This window comes from Balearica regulorum, chromosome 14 (assembly GCF_011004875.1).
Source record: "Balearica regulorum gibbericeps isolate bBalReg1 chromosome 14, bBalReg1.pri, whole genome shotgun sequence".
Taxonomy (NCBI): Eukaryota; Metazoa; Chordata; class Aves; order Gruiformes; family Gruidae; genus Balearica; species Balearica regulorum.
In genome coordinates, this window is record NC_046197.1 from 3,504,781 (window position 1) to 3,522,609 (window position 17,829).

The 17,829-nt window shown below is 39.1% G+C and overlaps 1 protein-coding gene across 3 annotated transcripts in view; it reads right to left on the reverse strand.

Annotated features, from left to right (window-relative positions):
• The window catches only part of RANBP17 (RAN binding protein 17), a 159,023-nt gene that overhangs the window by 74,372 nt on the left and 66,822 nt on the right, over positions 1–17,829 (reverse strand). For all 3 annotated transcript variants that reach the window (XM_075766417.1, XM_075766415.1, XM_075766414.1), the window contains exon 15: positions 4,424–4,497. In XM_075766417.1, the coding sequence (XP_075622532.1) occupies positions 4,424–4,497 (74 nt within the window). The remainder of the gene's footprint in view (positions 1–4,423; positions 4,498–17,829) is intronic.

The window sequence follows — 17,829 nt, forward strand, 5'->3', positions numbered from 1 at the left end:
ATCTTGTCATCCACTGCAACCCTACTAGCTCCTTCACAATCCCATCTCTCCTTCTTGTCTGTCTTCACCCTCACGTAACTTCCCAGTTTATCCCTCCTTGAACCTACTGTACTGTTGCGACGATGCAGAACACAGCTGACAAGACTTAAAATGCCGTGCATATTAGAAAAATTTAGTTTGAGATTAAGTATTTTTTCAGTTGGCCTTTCCTCTTCCACACATACATCCTATAAAAGAATGGTGAAAGCAGTGGATGCTACAAGAACTATCCTATAAAACTTCTGATAAGACTGTGATGAAAATACAGCCATTAATGGCCATTCTGACTACATAAAACTCCATCCCTTCAGAAATGCTTTAACAGGAATTCAGTAAAAGGCACATTCATTAACTCCCAATGGAAAGGTGATGATAAGTCTAGGATCTGATGTGACAGTAGTACTTTAAACTACAGTCAGAAGGTCTAAAGGACACCTATTACACTGACAAATCTCAAAATATTTCTGTACATTGAAGAATATCTACTTCATACAGCCTTTAACTCATAAACTGAACAGTGGCTACTGCAGCTACTAGTAGCTATGACACAAGTATTTCAAATTGTTTTCTGTTAATGAAAGAACTCACTGAGTTTGATTAACAATCCTCCACTGCAAAGCTGCTATTAATGAATTCAAAAGGACAGATTAAAGCTACATACATGAAAGTGAACTACTGAAATCAGAGAGATCTGGGGAAAGACAGCTCAACAGAAAATGTGCTCAAAATCTCAAGAAATCAAAGCCAAATGCCATTTATCCATCTAAACATTACTGAGCTCACATCAGACTTCAGGAAACTAGAAACTCCATGTGTCAACCAGTAAGTTATCACAAAAATAGGTTACATCTCCAACAGCGGAACAAAACCATAATATGACCTGGTAGACTACAACTTGTCCGACTACCATAAATTCAATTGCTACGTTTACTCCTGACACCAAGTATAAAATGCTTCCTGCGTGCATCCTTCATTGGATTCTTTAATGGCAAAGTGGAAGGAAATAACCCGACATTGTCTTTTGATCATCCCACAATGCTAATGGCAGATTACGATAAGGTACTTTCTCCAACACGTTCTGATTTGAAAGACTGGTTGCCCTTAACCAGGCAACAATATTCTTTCAAAAATAACTCCTCTATTTCACATAATGCTTGGCATTAACAAAACAGAAACTATATAGTCTCAAACATTGTTGTGCAGTTACTATATGAGAATACCACCACTTTAACAAGAAAGTGCACACTAAAAATTCCCTTGTGTTTCCTTTTAATCTAATGTTAAGGAACAACATATGACAAATTTCACCTACTTAAAGAAAAAAAAAGGATCTGTAGGGTAGGACAGAACAGTAGACTGCTGGCTTTCTAAAACAGCAGTGTGGTTAAAAATACTGACTACAACCACACGAGAAAAAGGTGAATGGTCTCACAGTCACGTATCTTGCTCGCTGCTGTTCCAGATGTGCTCGGATTATTCTCAGTAACAGAGCATCAGAAATGCTGCCAGACTGGATTGACCCATCGGGCCATAGTTTTGGGATTATATATCGGTATATCATGGATTCACACCCAGATTTTCCAATTGGCATGCTATGACTGGGGAGAAGCTTGTTTATTTTAATTGACACAAACATGAATGTGTTTATACAGTGGTTTCACGGCTAACTCTTAAAGCTACTGACTGAAGCGTGCATTTCAAGCTGTAACATCCATTCTGTAAAATGAAATTGATCTTCAATCAATGAACAATTCATGTTTTTAGGAAAATACAGTAAGCCATGAGGAAAGAGAAAGTAAGAATATAAAGTGTGTAATCTAAAAAGCAGCACTGATTTTTGCTTTTCATATACCTAGTTTTCTTTTTAAATCTTCCATATAACATTAAAACCCTAACTATGTTTTTTTCTTAATTTACAGTACTTGTGTAAATACAGCCCTGTCCAATCTAAACCCATGTAGTACTTATCCAACTTGTTAAATGATAGGTTATTTCCTCAACTAGCAAAGGCAACAGAGATTTCCTTTCAACTGCAACGACAAGTAGAAAAAGAGAAGTGAACCAATGCACCCAGTCTCCAAACAACAGTCCTCTTTCCCCCCCTTTTCCTCAGTTGTTCAAGTTTCACTGTAGTTTGAAACAACAAAATGAAGCCTAGCCATCTAATACCATGACATGGACTGCTTCCAGAAACCGTACAATAAGTTTGCATCAATATTCTTCCATTCATCACCCTCCATTTACCTGTCTTCAAAGCATACTCCAGATAAACATCAAGCTTTGATGGGTACTATTGTTATCCTAAGGCAAGATATAACACTCAGGTTCTGGTTTCGAGGACGGAAAGCATTTATGCCTTGTTTTCCACAGAAAAGTTAAGTCATATTAGAAAATGACCTTGTCTTAATTACTACTGTTTCTCAAGGTTGGTAGTCATGGTAGCAAAGGACAAGTCATGTTTAATACTGTCCGAACAGGTCACGGCTAACCTGGCAACACCAGTAGAGATGTTTCTCTAGCAGGTCAAAGTCTACTGAAAGGATTTAAAGGTCTTGCAAGTCAGATTTAGAGGACATGAAGTAAATGACAGGAGGTAGCATCTTCCTCACTGTAGAACAAAGAGGTAAGGTACTTGTTTCTCTTTCTCCAGGCACACACAGAACTCATCGTCTCCTGGGGACTCCTGGATTTTTTTTAGTGGATATTCACAATTTTTCAGAGGGACTATTTTGTTTTGCTTCAAGAGCAAAACTGATTTTAGATTAAACTCTTTTTGAGTCAGGAGAAACTATCACATCTCATGAAGGACATAAGTAATAAAAGACAAAATCCTGGTAGTTTTGCTGGCACCCAAGAAAAGTGGCTGCAGCAGAGACATGAGAAAAAGATAGCTTCTCCAGAGTAATTTTCTAGGATTATTCTTAAGACAAAGTATTGCAACACTTATATGCCAGCAAAACACACCATCTTATTGTGCCAAATGCCAGAGATGAGAAGACATCTGATAGTAATGCCCTTTGTCTCCTTCAGCAGGAGAGCTTAAAATCATCCTCTGTGAATCCATATTTTTAAGAGAGCAAATTTTGCCCAATCTTGCCAAAAAGCAATCCAAAAGAGCCTCCTCAAAACAAAGAAAGATTAGTTTACCTTGGTCAGTTCCCCACCGTAAATTACCACGAAGCTTTACAGGCTTGAGGGGTGGGCCCGTGCAAACTACATGAAGTTCAACAAGGCCAAGTGCAAGGTCCTGCACATGGGTTGGGGCAATCCCAATCACAGCTACAGGCTGGGTGGAGAATGGATTGAGAGCAACCTGAGGAGAAGGACTTGGGGGTGTTGGTGGACAAGAAGCTCAACATGACCCAGCAACGAGCACTGACAGCCTAGAAAGCCAACCGCGTCCTGGCCTGCATGAAAAGAGGCATGGCGAGCAGGTTGAGGGAGGTGATTCTTCCCCTCTACTCTGCTCTTGTGAGACCCCACCTGGAGTACTGCGTCCAGCTCTGGGGGCCCCAGTACAGGAGAGACATGGAGCTGTTGGAGAGAGTCCAGAGGAGGCCACGAAGCTGATCAGAGGGCTGAAGCACCTCTCCTATGAGGACAGGCTGAGAGAGTTGGGGTTGTTCAGCCTGGAGAAGAGAAGGCTCCGGGGAGAACTAATGGCAGCCTTCCAGTACCTAAAGGGGCCTACAAGAAAGCTGGAGAGGGACTGTTTACAAGGGCATGGAGCGACAGGACAAAGGGTAATAGGTTTAAAATAAAAGAGGGGAGATTTAGATTAGATGTTAGGAAGAAATTCTTGACTGTGAGAGTGGTGAGGGCCTGGCACAGGTTTCCCAGAGAAGCTGTGGCTGCCCCTGGCTCCCTGGAACTGTTCAAGGCCAGGCTGGATGGGGATTTGAGCAACCTGGGCTAGTGAAGGGTGTCCCTGCCCATGGCAGGCGGGTTGGAACGAGATGGTTTTTGAGGTCCCTTCCAACCCAAACCATTTCATGGTTCTATGATTTACAGGCAATTCCGCTGACATCTGAGGGTGCAGGAATGAGAAGTGGGGAGGGATGGGCGCTGCTTACACCAGGCTGTCACTGAACAAAAGACTATGAAATCTCAGCTCTATTCTTCCAATTAAGCTATTTTGAGAAGGGATCCAGGCACTGTGGAGGATATATCTATGTAAGTGTTTATTTAGGGGCCTGCAGTACCTTCAGAAAATAAGATATGGGTGCTTCTGAAAATGGTTATGCTTTACTTCGAATATTTAAAACTTATGGAAAACATTTTTCTAGCAAAGAGCAAACTTAACAACAAAATAAAACTTGGATTTAGTGAAAACATTAAAGACAAAACAAAATACATACAGAATAGAACACAAGCACAAACTCACATTTTTGTCATAAATGTTTCCAGAACATGGTTGTCGTCTGTGATTCCTAAGACTTCTGACATTCGAGCATACACCTGGAAATAAACATTTGAACAGTAACATATTATAGATATTTGCAAGTACCAACATTGTCAGTTATTCTAAAACCGTCCCTATTTTGATTTTGCATGAGAAAAGTACAGGCACAAATGCCTGTCCATCCAGCCTAGCTGAAGCATTTGCAAGAGACGGCTTATACATGCCCTGATGGGGTTCCATGACTTTGGGACCGATAGGCTTTTACTTGCCCTTGTACACATTTCCTTCCCACAAAGGAGATGTACATTCTCCACATTAAACTCACTTTGATGTTCACAGAACAACACAGTCTCTATTCAAAAAGCCTGTTTTATTATCAAAAAATTGCAAGGAGATGGAGAAAAGAGTCTTCTGTTGGTCTCTGTCCTCAGTGGGATGTGATTCAACGCTGTCCTTTAGCTTGCATTTGCAAGTTCTTGCACTGCTAGTCATAAAATCTGGTAAGTTAGGTACTCTTCAGACATTCAGTTTTGTGTTCTCGAAGGGAGAACAAAGGCTTTGGCAGCCAAGTAACTTGTAGTTGTATATTTTTCCCCTTCATTTCCGATCCATGACATATATTACCAGCCAAGTTTTCCCAGCACCCTGCCTATCAGATCAAACTGCTGTTATGATGAAGTAACAAACACACATGACACATCAAATACTTTTTTTTCCTTACTGTGTAATCTTCATAAAATTTTCTGGTAGTTTTAGTAGCATAACACTTAGTTTGAATAAAAACATTCAGCTGGGTTAAATTAACTTGAGAAACAGAAGGGAGACGCGTACTGCAAAATTCCTTTACAATCCTCCGCCAACTCACTTCACCCTGAGCTCAAGTAACTCTGCTATTTGCTTACAACCGGGCTAAAGACAGATCTACCAGTCAGTACATTTCATTGCAGTCATTTTAATCTTTAGTGACACTAAAACAAATATTATGGGTTATACGTAATTCTTCCATATGATGTGATCAAGTCAAGTATCACTAAGGCCTGAAATGAGAGCACCAGGCTGAGCGCTCGCAGCCCCCGCTACCCAGCGGTGAAAGCCTGGTGCCATCTAGCTGTCAATTTTGTTCGCTGACGTTACATATTCCACACAAATACCAATGGACTTTAGCTAACTCAATACTTCCGTTAACTGTACCTACGCTTGCTTGTACCAACTTCCTTTCTTGCTGGTGATGTAATCCGATGACTTTGCTCAAAACCCAAACCTGCAGTATTCTACCTCTGAGGAAATCAATACTACTACTGTTATTAAATAACAAGACAATAAAATTGTATTTTCATGTCCTGAAGACTTTAGTTTTAAATCCAAGCATAATAAAGGCATGAGTAAATAAACTTGCAGCTCTAACCAGGAATTGCACCAAAATCAAGGATAACTTGTAAGCTAACTTATCCTTTTATAATTGTATGAATGTAATTTATTGTGACAAAATCACTAGTGAAAGGACAATCAAAATATGAAAAAACTGTAATATACAATATAATCCTCCTTCAAACGTTGCAAAATATTATGTTCATACTATAAATGTGAAGTTATCATTTACAGTAATTAAACATAGCCACAATAACATATACAAATATAAAAAGAATACCTTCTAATTTTAAAAAAAATCATCTCTGTAAATAGCGCACTGCTGGAATGCTATAGCAGCTGCAATTTTAGCAAAGCTTAAGAATTTCTGTACTTGATATGAGAAAAAGAGATAGCGAGGAATGTCAACATAGGAGCAAAGAGCCATTTCTGGTGAGAGCTTTGCTTTCTGCCATGGGAAAGGGGTGGGAGAAGGGGAGCGTGAGTGAGTAGCACCGCGCTCTGTTGTCAAACTAGGCTCTCCCCACATCAGAGTTTAACAAATAAAACACTGAAACAGCAGTCAGTGTTGACAAAGAGCAGTGCTTTAATCCACAGTTATCCTTGTAACTCTTACTACTCCTTTTATCATCCATTAGCTTTGATTCCCATTATCCCATCAAGAACTGTGTCAACGCTTTTGTCCCTGGGGATTTCCCACAACTACTAGGATCTGACAGCCAAGCTTGAGTGCTAAGCAGGATCATTACCTCTTAAATCCACTTATCTGATCCACTGAATAGTAAATTGAAAAGCTCATTAACAGCAACAATCTGATTTGTTTTCACATGTGACAGGGTCATTTCAAGTCAGCGTGAATACAGTGCTTGTAATAAAAACTACTACCCGTTCTGTAATGTGACAAATTGTAAGCTAAAATAAATGTGATATTTTAAACACCTTCTTCAAAATCATTTTCAGAACCAGCACACACTCTCAGAATGTAAAAATAGAAAAGCAAACAACCCCCAACCACAACAATGAAACGCCCTTAGACTTTTAAGCACTATAAAAAATTAATGATAAAGCATTTTGGACGTATAATAATAAAACACACTTCAACAACAAAGACCGTGCTACATATTCAAAAGGCAGAGTAAAACACTGTTGAAAGGGGTTCAAAGGGATGTGGAATCACAAGTGGAAGTGATCTCATCTTCAGCTTGGTTCCCATCGCGGAGGTAAAGGCAGTGCTGGGGGCTGCGGGACCCGCACAGCCACACACCCGTGGGGTCTTCTCCCGTTGAGATCTCCCCTGCCTCCTACCAGCAAGGAAAAACCCAAGGCTTATGTTTTCACTTCTCTCCAGACACTTCGAGTAAGGAGCAGGATAATTAACTTTCAGTAGGAAACAACCACTTCAAGAATTCTGGAAAACCTTTACACAATCATTCCCAAATCCCAACAAACGCAGGATTTATAACTTCCAAAAGAAATCCTGCATCAACACACAGCGTTATGCGATCATGTCATGATATCACCAAAAATGTAAGACTGACAGTAAAATATCCCACCATCACCATCTCATTCTTACAACAGTTATGAGTGTAAGTGAAAGATCCCCAGAAGTGATGTAACATTAGGTTATGATGTTTGATGAGCTTCACACTTGAGGTCCTTAAAGCAAGCCTGGGCTGATACCACCACTGGAACCAGTACCCAGGTGGCATTGCTGTATTCAAAGGTGACAGCGATGGCCATGACAGAAAAAAAAAAAAAAAAAAAAAAAAAAAAGACCAGCAAAACACCTTCAATAATAATCAAGAACAATTTTCAACATATTACCTCAAGCGTGCAGGCAAGGGATCCAGGGATCCTTCTTTTTTCCTGTTTGTACCACTAAAACCACCTTGGTGGAATGAGGATGTTCAAGGAAGACCACAGGTTCACAAGCTCTGGTGCCAGGGAATTTTTTAGGATCTATCAGATTTATCAGTGGTTCAAATTACATAACTGTATACTTCCCAACTGCTTGAACTGTACCGACTGCGTTTCAAAAGGACGAGAAAATAAAAACTATGGAAGCAATGTTTTAAAAAGCAAAGCAATCGTATGTAAATACTGTCCAAGAAAACGGAGAAATAATTCAGTAATCACACTAAAACTTTATTTCCCTGCCTTCTCTACTCTTTTGCCCTGGATATGCTTAAGTTTGCTTTGTTTTTTGAGGTCTTCTCTTTTTGGTACTATCATTATAACTCTGAAGAAGCTAATTATGTCAATTCTTAAATGTGAAGCAGATTACAGAACTGGGAAGCTCAGAATATGAGTTCCTAAAGGTTGTATGGCTATATAATGACAGTCACAGAAATTCAATAACAGCACTGTATGGAATGTACTCAAACGCACCCCATGAAACAAATTAAAACAGAGCAATGAATCTCTCACACTGTGCAAATAAGAAAACACAAGAAAATGTTGGTTTCTATATGTTTCATAAGGGCTATTATAATGAATTAAGATTTTGGATAATGAATCTTCAGAAAATTACAGTAAAGTTATTACCCGTAGGCACAGCGTAAATGCTTAAGATATTATAACTTCCTTGAAGCTCTCCAGGCCTTGCTGCAGAGAACTATCACTGCAACATTAAAGTATTTTGTCATGAACACTGAGGGCAAAACCAGACCTTAACCATATTTACCCCAACCCAACAGAAGCCGAGCGGGGACAGAAAGAGACCTACAACCGAGCCGGGAGCACCCGGGCTGGAGCACCCATGGCAGGGCGAGGAGCGCACCGCTCTCCCCTTGGTCTGTTGGGAATTCACCCAACACAGGGGAGGCTGCAGCAAATTTCTGAAGCTGCCACCCCACCTCTCCAACACCCCTGTGCATCACCCACTGTAACTCCATGCGAAGCATGAGTTTCTTTCTCAGTGTGGAGTGCCACGACACGTTTAGGATTTTCCAGTGCTTTTTAAATCAAGATCAGGTACTTTAATTTTTTAGCACTTAGAAGCCCCATTATGACACAGCAGAAATCTAGTTTTCAAATGCCACAGACAACTTCTGAAAATCTGAACTGAACCCCCTAATTAGCGTATCAGGATGCTAGATCATTCGCCTCTACCTCCTGACCAAACTAAGGGTGTAAAAAGCCTTGGCTTTTCTATCCGTTCTGTAACAGAGGAAAACCTTGGTCATCTCCATTCCTGACCAGCTGCCTTAGAAAGGTAAGATCTCAAAGCTCAGAGTCTAAACCTAGCGAACGGGCTAATCTGTTGGTTTACAGTTAGCTCCCTAAATGAAAAAAATTCCAAACCAGGCCATAAGAAATTGCCTCAGTTAGTTTCAGCCAGGACCTCTGAAGATGAAGTTGGGCTTTGCACTACATAAGAAGTAGGCTGCTCTCTCATTCACCACTACGTGTGTTTGTAAGCAATCAGAAAAACTACACCGATTACATAAATGACATACTATCTACTGTCTTACCTATTAACCTAGCTTAATTAAAATATTGCACGAAGTTATCCTCAACTGAAAGAGACCTACTATAAAACACCGTTTCAAAATTAGGGCATTGTTATTCCAAGTGTTATGTTGTAGGGGAAAGGAGTAACCTGGTGTGTGGCTCAGAGTCGTCGTTACGGCTGTTCCTTTCTTCCTAGTCTGTTGAAATACTCCGTCATCACAAGTTCAGGTAGTAAGAGGCATTAACAGTTCCCACAAAGGCTGTTTTCCAGGCCCCCTTCCCCAGTCCCTTCCCCGTTAGCTCAACGGACCAAGAAATTCACAGGAGTCTGGGGTGGGGGAGTGATTAACTCCCTGCCTCCTGCTCATAGAGTGCCCATGCGACGCTGGCAATAAACCTTTTCTTACATGGGAATTGATCCCTAGTTCAATGACTTTCTCTCAGCTTTTACTTACTTCTTTCTTTCTTCCTTTCTTAATTCCTGTTTTCTGAAAATCTGCAAAGAAAGATTTACAATTCTGGTGAACTTACTATGGGAGACCTTACTATGGGAGACCTAATTGCTGTTATGTGGCATGAGAAGCATTGTCTGAAAAAAAAAAAAAAAAAAAAAAAGAAATTGGTTTATCTGCTAGGTCTTCAGTTAGCCAATTGTTAAAAAGGTGCTTAGCTTTCAAAGTCTTGTTTAGACTTTCATGTTTGTAAAGCACTGTTAGAGGTTTTTACTTCCACTCTTTTGCTCCCCTCCTGGGCTTAAAGTACAAATATTACAGTGAAAACTGAGAAATACTATTAACAGCTATTACTTTTTGACCATCATCTGAAAGATTTTTAGGTTTTGAAGCACCGTTCTGGGCTGTGCTTTCCATCAGAGCTATACACTGCACTGCAGAGATTCAGGCCCTATATGCAGTCAGTTATTTGCTTAACAAGAAGCCAAAATGCTGCTTTAAAATTCTGTAACGATGGAATCGAACCAATACTGTACACATTACAAGAGGAGATTTCTACCAGTCAGAAAACTCCACAGGATAAAGTATTACAGGTACTTCAGTACCAGTAACCAACACTCTTACTTGCCCCTGTAACTATTAAAAGTGTCCAGCTGAAATTTATTTAGTTGGTTAATTGTATCTAAATGAGTGACCCACTCAGCACACTTCTGGGCAATAAATCCCAATGCTAAAGCATCAACATTAGCTTGGCACTTAAAATCAAGTGACAAAAATCATAGCCACCTAGTATACTTCTAAAATTTCTCTATCAAAACCTATGTCATTGTACTGACTAACTTAGCTGCAGGTGTTCCGCATCTCTCAGGATCAAGCCTTAAGCATATGAAATTTAGCAGTATCACGTATTTTAAAAAGGGTTTGCACCAGAGTTGTACATGAGAGTGCTTTTGCACATTTATCCCACGGCATAAGGAGAGGTGTTACAGCCACCACAGCTAATACTAGCAATTTGAACAACCCTCTTTGGCAAGCCAGAAATAAGATAATTGTTCAACATAGGCTGGCTCTTCTGAAATACTGGAAGCATTGCCTGTAATTATAGACATCTGTCATTGCTAGCCACTCAGTAGTAACCCTGACATCAATATACAACTATAACACTAAACTGCCTGCAGGCACAGCAATGGAAGCCAGATACGAGAGGCGGGCAATCATCTGCCTCATCCAAACTATCTGTCAAAGGTTCCTAACCACAAATAGCTCTTACGTTTTGTATCCTTAGGATAATATGTTGATTTATTTTAGATCCTCTAATATTTACAGTCTAGGCCATCTACTAAAATAAAGAAACAAACCTGATGGCTAATGGAGGCAGTTACCGTTCAAAATCATCACGGAAGGTCATAGCTCACCACTCCGGTGTTAAACACCGATGGCTGTTTTGAACACGCACCTGTGTATAAACTTTCCCTCCTCCAAAATCCTACCTGCTCATTTCCAGCTACAATGCACACTGATTGCTATTCTCTCATCAGCCAACGTTTTATCAACCAACCCGAAGAAATATTTACATTTTGAACCCCCAAAATATCTTTGCAACAACGTGCACAGTAAGTTCCGTTATCCTTGAGTTCACCATGTCGGTAAAGAAGACAGAAGCGCTCTGCAGAATTATCTTCAACATGCAATTTTTTAAAAAGGAATTGCATTAATGATGTAAAGTATGCTTACAGGTTAAATACCTGGCCAGTTCTTAGCAGGAAGCTGACGTACACTCTTAACCAAGGAATAAAGTTGCTCGAAATTTGCAGATAAACATGGATAATTTCTTTTTAATTTTAAGGTGAAAGTCATGATGAAACCCTCAATCTCTACTTTTTTGTCTTCATTCGAAAATCCATCTCGGAAAGGGTCAAAAAAGATTGTCGGTTTAAACTAATTAGGAATTAACATCCTTACAATTATCATAATTTGTTATTAACAAAACTGAGATTTCTTAGTATGATTCACAACAGCCTCTGCTGAAGAGAAACTATTAATTACTAGACAGACAGTTAGCTTACAAGTGAGCTGCATTTTAAAAACCTCCTTTAAAATACAATTGCTAAATGCCTTACAGTGCTGTAATGTGAGACAGGTTCAAATCTTATTACTTCACTGAAATTAAAACCTAAGTTTTAATACTGTTCAAGTCGAACAATGATTCCACACTTTATTGCTTTTGAAATCCCTTGATGATCATAGGAAAAAATGCCCTCGAGAAAAAGAGACTCTGTTTTCGATAAACAGAAAATACAGTTTGCACTCTTAGCCTCTTTGTCATCACAAAAAAAGGATTTAATGCCAATTCTTTAAAAAAAGACTTTTTTCACAAAATGTGCACCTTGTGTGCCATTTGTAAAATCAGCTCACTTTCTTTTATTTATTACTGCAGCGCGGCAAGGCAATAAAGCAGCTACTGATAGCTAATAAATTACATGCCTTTTAAAACAATTCTCCAGCTACAAAAACTTGTAACTACAAAGGCTTACATTTACATGGTACATCGTGTGAAATGTCTATATTTATGTTCTATTTAAACACATAAATAAAATCTGACCCTTTATTAAACAGCTGAGTATGAAACAGGGGCTACATGTGAGATTAAACAAAGGGTAACTTTTTAAGGCTTTTCTACAGATTTACATAATTAAATACAAAACGTAACAAAAAAATTGGCCTCAGCAGTTCAGGGGCAAAGTATTTTTGAAATAAAACACATTTTTAAGTATGTCCTTTGAGCTACCTTCAGGAAAAGAGCGATCACCAATTTTTCAATTATTGCATGATAACAATGATTTACTCCTGAGTCGAAAAATTACATAAGGTCTTCAATAATAACTGCAGCATATTACAGTAATATAAGACAATAATTCTCCATCACATACCATGAAAAACAGGATTTGTATTTTTAATTAAACTAAATATCAGAGCTTTGGGAAAGCATTTTTGGGTTAAAACATGATTTAAAACAAAAACCCCCTGAAGTCTTATTTCATCGTGTATCTCTCCAAGAAATGCTTTAAATCTACATGTATCTATTAAACTAATTGAACTGCTCTTAAAATATTTTCTCTTCATGGCTGGCCTAGGAATCATAGCTAATCTGCAGAGAATGCTGAGGTGCATCGTCTTCTACTTTTGTACTGCATTATTTTTAGGCTGATGTGCTCAACTATTTTCATACGTTTGTTCCTTACAATTTGATGGTCTCATAAATCATTAAACCAAGCATTACATTCTTTGTAATTTTCTCTATACCATCATGCATCTAAATTTGAGATGTGTAGTTCTAGTACTAGTTTCCTCCACTCACTGTTATTTTTATAGCATCCGTGGCTTCGATTTCGCTTTGCTCATGCAACTTTTGCTCATTGCTGTAGTTCGAAAATGGCGCTTCCTTAATTGAGCATGAAAACAAACCTTAACTCCCTACTAATAAATAAAAACATTTTAAATACTGCTATTCCATGTTAAGATAACAACCCATGACACGTTAGCAAAGACGCTGCATGATTCTGAATTCCTCACCAGCACACCACCACCATGACTATCCATCATTCTGAGCGGAGATGCTGTGGGGCAGATCTTTCCGTCTGACTGAGCGTTGCTTGATGCAAAATGAGACGGGAAATAGTTTTCAGACACTTTTCTACTCCTTTAATCCCAGGGCCACCTCTCCCTATGGTAACCGAAGGTTTACTTCAGTAATATTTGTTTTCTTGTATTTTGCACATCATCAGCGCTTAAAATATTGAGACAAAGACATTCGTTATCTAAAGCAGATAAAAAGGAGGTTTAACAAACCAAGCGGCCAGGATGACAAGCAAAGCAAACCCCATGGTTTCCTAATTCAGGTTAGTCTGTCTACTTGCGGGGATGAAATATAGGTGTAATTTTAAGATGGCAGAGAATAAAGAGTGAATGGCGCCTGGTGTGTCGATACCAGGAGAGTGTCCTTTGCCTAGCAGGATGCCTAGAAAGCACTGCAAACACTGGAGAGAGAATTTAACAGGACTCTTGGAAACAACAGTTCAGTTCAAGAGGAGTTACAGATAAATTTAAATACAAAAATACATATTGATACTCAGACACTGAACATTCAGCAACTCCTAATTTCACCCGAGAATTTAAGCTAAAACACAGGATGCTGAAATCGAGCAAGAGCTGAGGAGAAAGGAGCAACATGGTCTGACCTACGAACACAGAAAGTACTTGTGAGGTGTATTTTGAAGAGAAAGTTGTCACTATCAAGCTTTTGTTGAAATTAAGCAACTATAAATGCAGCCAAAATTTGTCAGAGCATACTGTAAGTTAAGGAAATCAAAACATAAACAGGTAACACAGCAGGGAACGGAATCATAGTTACACGAGTATTTACTGAAAAGCTTACAAAAGTAATAAATCTAATGAAACTGATCCATCAAAATTGGTCAAGAATTTTGATCCATAATTATTCTCAATAACACGTAAGAAGTGTCAGACTTCAGCCTCAGATGATAAAGTCTTCTGGGGGAAAAAAAAAAAGAAAAAAAAAAAAAGAAAAAAAAGAGTGACTCCCTGAAGTTGTGCATCAGGCTATCCTTCAGGCTAAGAGGAAAAAATACAGAACAAAATTTAAAAAAGGGCAATCACATCTAATGTTGGAAGCAAAGACCACAGTGGTTCATGTTACCGAGTCAAGTATCACCAGATGACCTCACAGGCAGACATCATACACACACATCTTTGGGTCCTGCACGACTTGGAAGCGTGGCCATATCATCTACATTCTGCACGCAGTCCCTCATGTAATGTCATCTTTTTACAGCATGACTGATAGTAATGGTCTTTAATAATATACAGAGCAATATTTTGGTTCGTTCTGCTGACCTCTTAAGCAAACAAGATAATCAAATCTATGCAAACGTGACAAATAACAGAACGCTGTCAGACACGACTACTCTCTACAGTCAAAGAATCTGAAACCCTTCAGAAGCAAAGCGATCTGGAGAGGCATTCTACCAGGTGCTGACTCACCTGCTTATCTTAAGGGACAGCCAAAACTAATTTTTTAGCTCCGACAGCACATACATTTAGATAGTTACAGAAAAATCTAAATAATATTCTAAATGTTATTGCTATTCAGCAGATTAGAATGAAATTGGTTATTGAAGAAAATGCATAAACTAGACTGTACCTGTGCTGTTAAGAGCTCAAAGATGGTCTATTACACTGATGCTACTTAAACCATCAACTCCTGTATATATTCTTACAAAATCTAAAATAAGAATAACATTATTTTAAATCAACTTATAACAAAAGTTTCTATATACCTTGCAATAAGCCACATTATTGTGTAGATGATATCTACACAAATCATTTAATACTTAAATTGATATAAAAACCCTGCTTCACAAATAAAACTTTTGTTCCCAGAAGACTTCTTTCTCAATAGAGCTACATGCCTCAAGAAACAACTCGTCAGTAGTGAGAATGCTCTGGAGAAATAATATGGAACCTTCCTCATGGCCTTCCTAACTGCAGTTCTTTTGATCCAAATTGATGCCAACTACCGACTCTTCCAACAAAGGAGATACAGATGAAACCTATATGGAACAGATCACCGAAATATCGGGGTTTTTCTCCCCCCTTGCTTCAGAAGAATGGCAAATGGCAGAAGACAGACAACCGTTTGCCTTTCTATGATGTTTAACAAAAGTGTGTTCAAGTCTGAGAAGAGTATTTAAAAATATATTCCTGTATGTGAAACAGATCTATACCAGGACAACATTACTAACAATTTTCAGTTACTCTATGAGCACCCAAATGTCAGAAAAAGCTCTGAATAGTCTGATAAAAATAATTTTGGGAGGATCTGCCTACCTAACGAAATACAAAGTACAGCCCAAATGCTGTATGATCTGCAAACATGATTTCAGGATATGGAGAATGCTCATGCAGAAGGTAACAGTCACCACTGACCCAGCCCTTGCGCTGCCTGGGTGAGACAGCTATATCATCATTTGTCGCTGGTCAGCTGCATGACGATGAACTACTTGTTCTGCTTTCTACTGATCCAATTAGGTATGAAGATAACACGCTGGTACACCAGATACCAACCAAGTCTAACACAAACCTGAACCAGACGCTCTGAAGAAAATGTTTATTTGCATTTTTCTTTTCACTGAAATACACATTTTCATGTGGGGAAAGAGATGTCCCTTCCTAGTTCAAGCACTCCACGTACAAACCCAAGTCATACTGCTTTAAATATGACGGTTGTCAGAGTCTCCCATTTTTTGAACACATTATACACAAGCTAAGAAAGCTGGGTGGCTCTCCTGGGGTGGCTCTAGATACTATAAAAAGGAGCATTCAACAATTAACAATGAATTAGCTCTTGAGTTTGTCGTATGAAAGAAACGGAGCTCTGACAGCTTTAGAACATCTGTGAATAAAGGAGACAGTTGGCCGTAAGGTGTTCCACTCAGTCATCATAAAGTATGTCAGTAATACTCAGAAAATGTTTCTCCTTTCTCTCCCCCAACTTCATATTCAGTGCTTTTGGCAAAATATGTTCAAACAAGAAGAGTTTCCATACTATTATTTATTACCTATCTTCACTCATCTGTTATCAACTTGAAGACAGCTAGAGATTTTTTCCAGGGTGAAAGTGCTGCTCTGATGGGTTCTATTCCTAAGGACTGTTGAAAGAAATTTATGAAATGTCTTAATTCTGCCATTTTTGTTACAGAACTACAGATTAAAATTGAGAGGGGGCTATTTTTTCTTTTTTGGCCCCAAATAAATAAACACAGAGTCTTCTCGCCTCGCTCCCCCAATCTATTTCCAGAGCCACCCTTATATTAAAAAGGAGCCAAGACTTGACTTCTGTATGAGTAACAGCACAGTAAAACAGGCATAAATATAATTATCTCAATTCCAGCCTTATGAACTCCAAGTTTGCACCGCACTCCAAAGGCCACTAATTTACGTGTTAAACCTTTACATTAAAAATTAAGAGAGCCAGGAAAAAAAAAGCTGATTGTTAAGTTACATACAAATAAGTAAAAAGCGGGGGTTTTTTCCTCCACTTTTAAAGGTAGATTCACAAGTAGCAAGATTTTACTGGAGGATTAACCTGTGTTTTCAGCTTTCTAGCATCACCAGAACGGCACAAAGGAATTGAAGCAGTATTGCTGTATTATTTCAGAAGTCTGCGTTATCAAGAATAAAATGAAATAAAAGGTGGGGGAGGCCAGTTTTTACACAGCTAAGTTTCAGGATTCCCCCGTACACCCCTGCTTTAATTTTTCCAGCACTGTTACTGTGACTCAGGAATTGGCATCAGTCTTCCGGGTGCCAGTGCCCAAGCCAGAACGCAGGTACGAAGCTTCAAACTGCGCAGTGAAAAGACAGACTTATTAATACAACACGACACATCACCTGTCATACTACTCTCCCTCTTACTATTCAGTCTTTACAACCAACAGACCGATGGCACACAAAGTCAGGGTAAGGGAAGGAAGGTAGGTAGTTAACTCTGACACTCTAATGAAACTGTGTTTAACAGTCCTGCCTGCAGCCTATGTACACCCGAAAGCTATAGGAAATTGCTAACAGCTTAAAATCTGCTTTTGTCAGCCTAGCTTTGGTGCAAAATTTTTTCTTTTACTTCACAACAAGTGCTGTTTGTGTCTTTTAAATCTTTTAATCTTTATGCAATGTAACTTTTAATATCTGCATGGTAAGTGTTGCACCTTTCAATCTAAATATGATCAAACTGGGACAGATGGGTCCTAACAAGCCCGGTTACTGTGTACGCCAGACCCAACTACTGGAGCTGGTTAGAACTTTTACAGTTTTTCCCCTTGCAAAATGCAACTCCATCAGCATTAAAAGGTTCCTTGCAAACATCTCACTTGCCCCGAGAGCTGCAGCAGAAGCCTGGTTCCCTGCTGTCCCTGCACTGCGGGTACCAGGCTGGTCTTTTCCTTAGACTCCTTTTCGCAGGAGGTAATTCTGCTCCGCTGTTAGATCTGCTATCTAAACACGTGCACTGTTCATACACAATTAGCTACCTAAACTTCG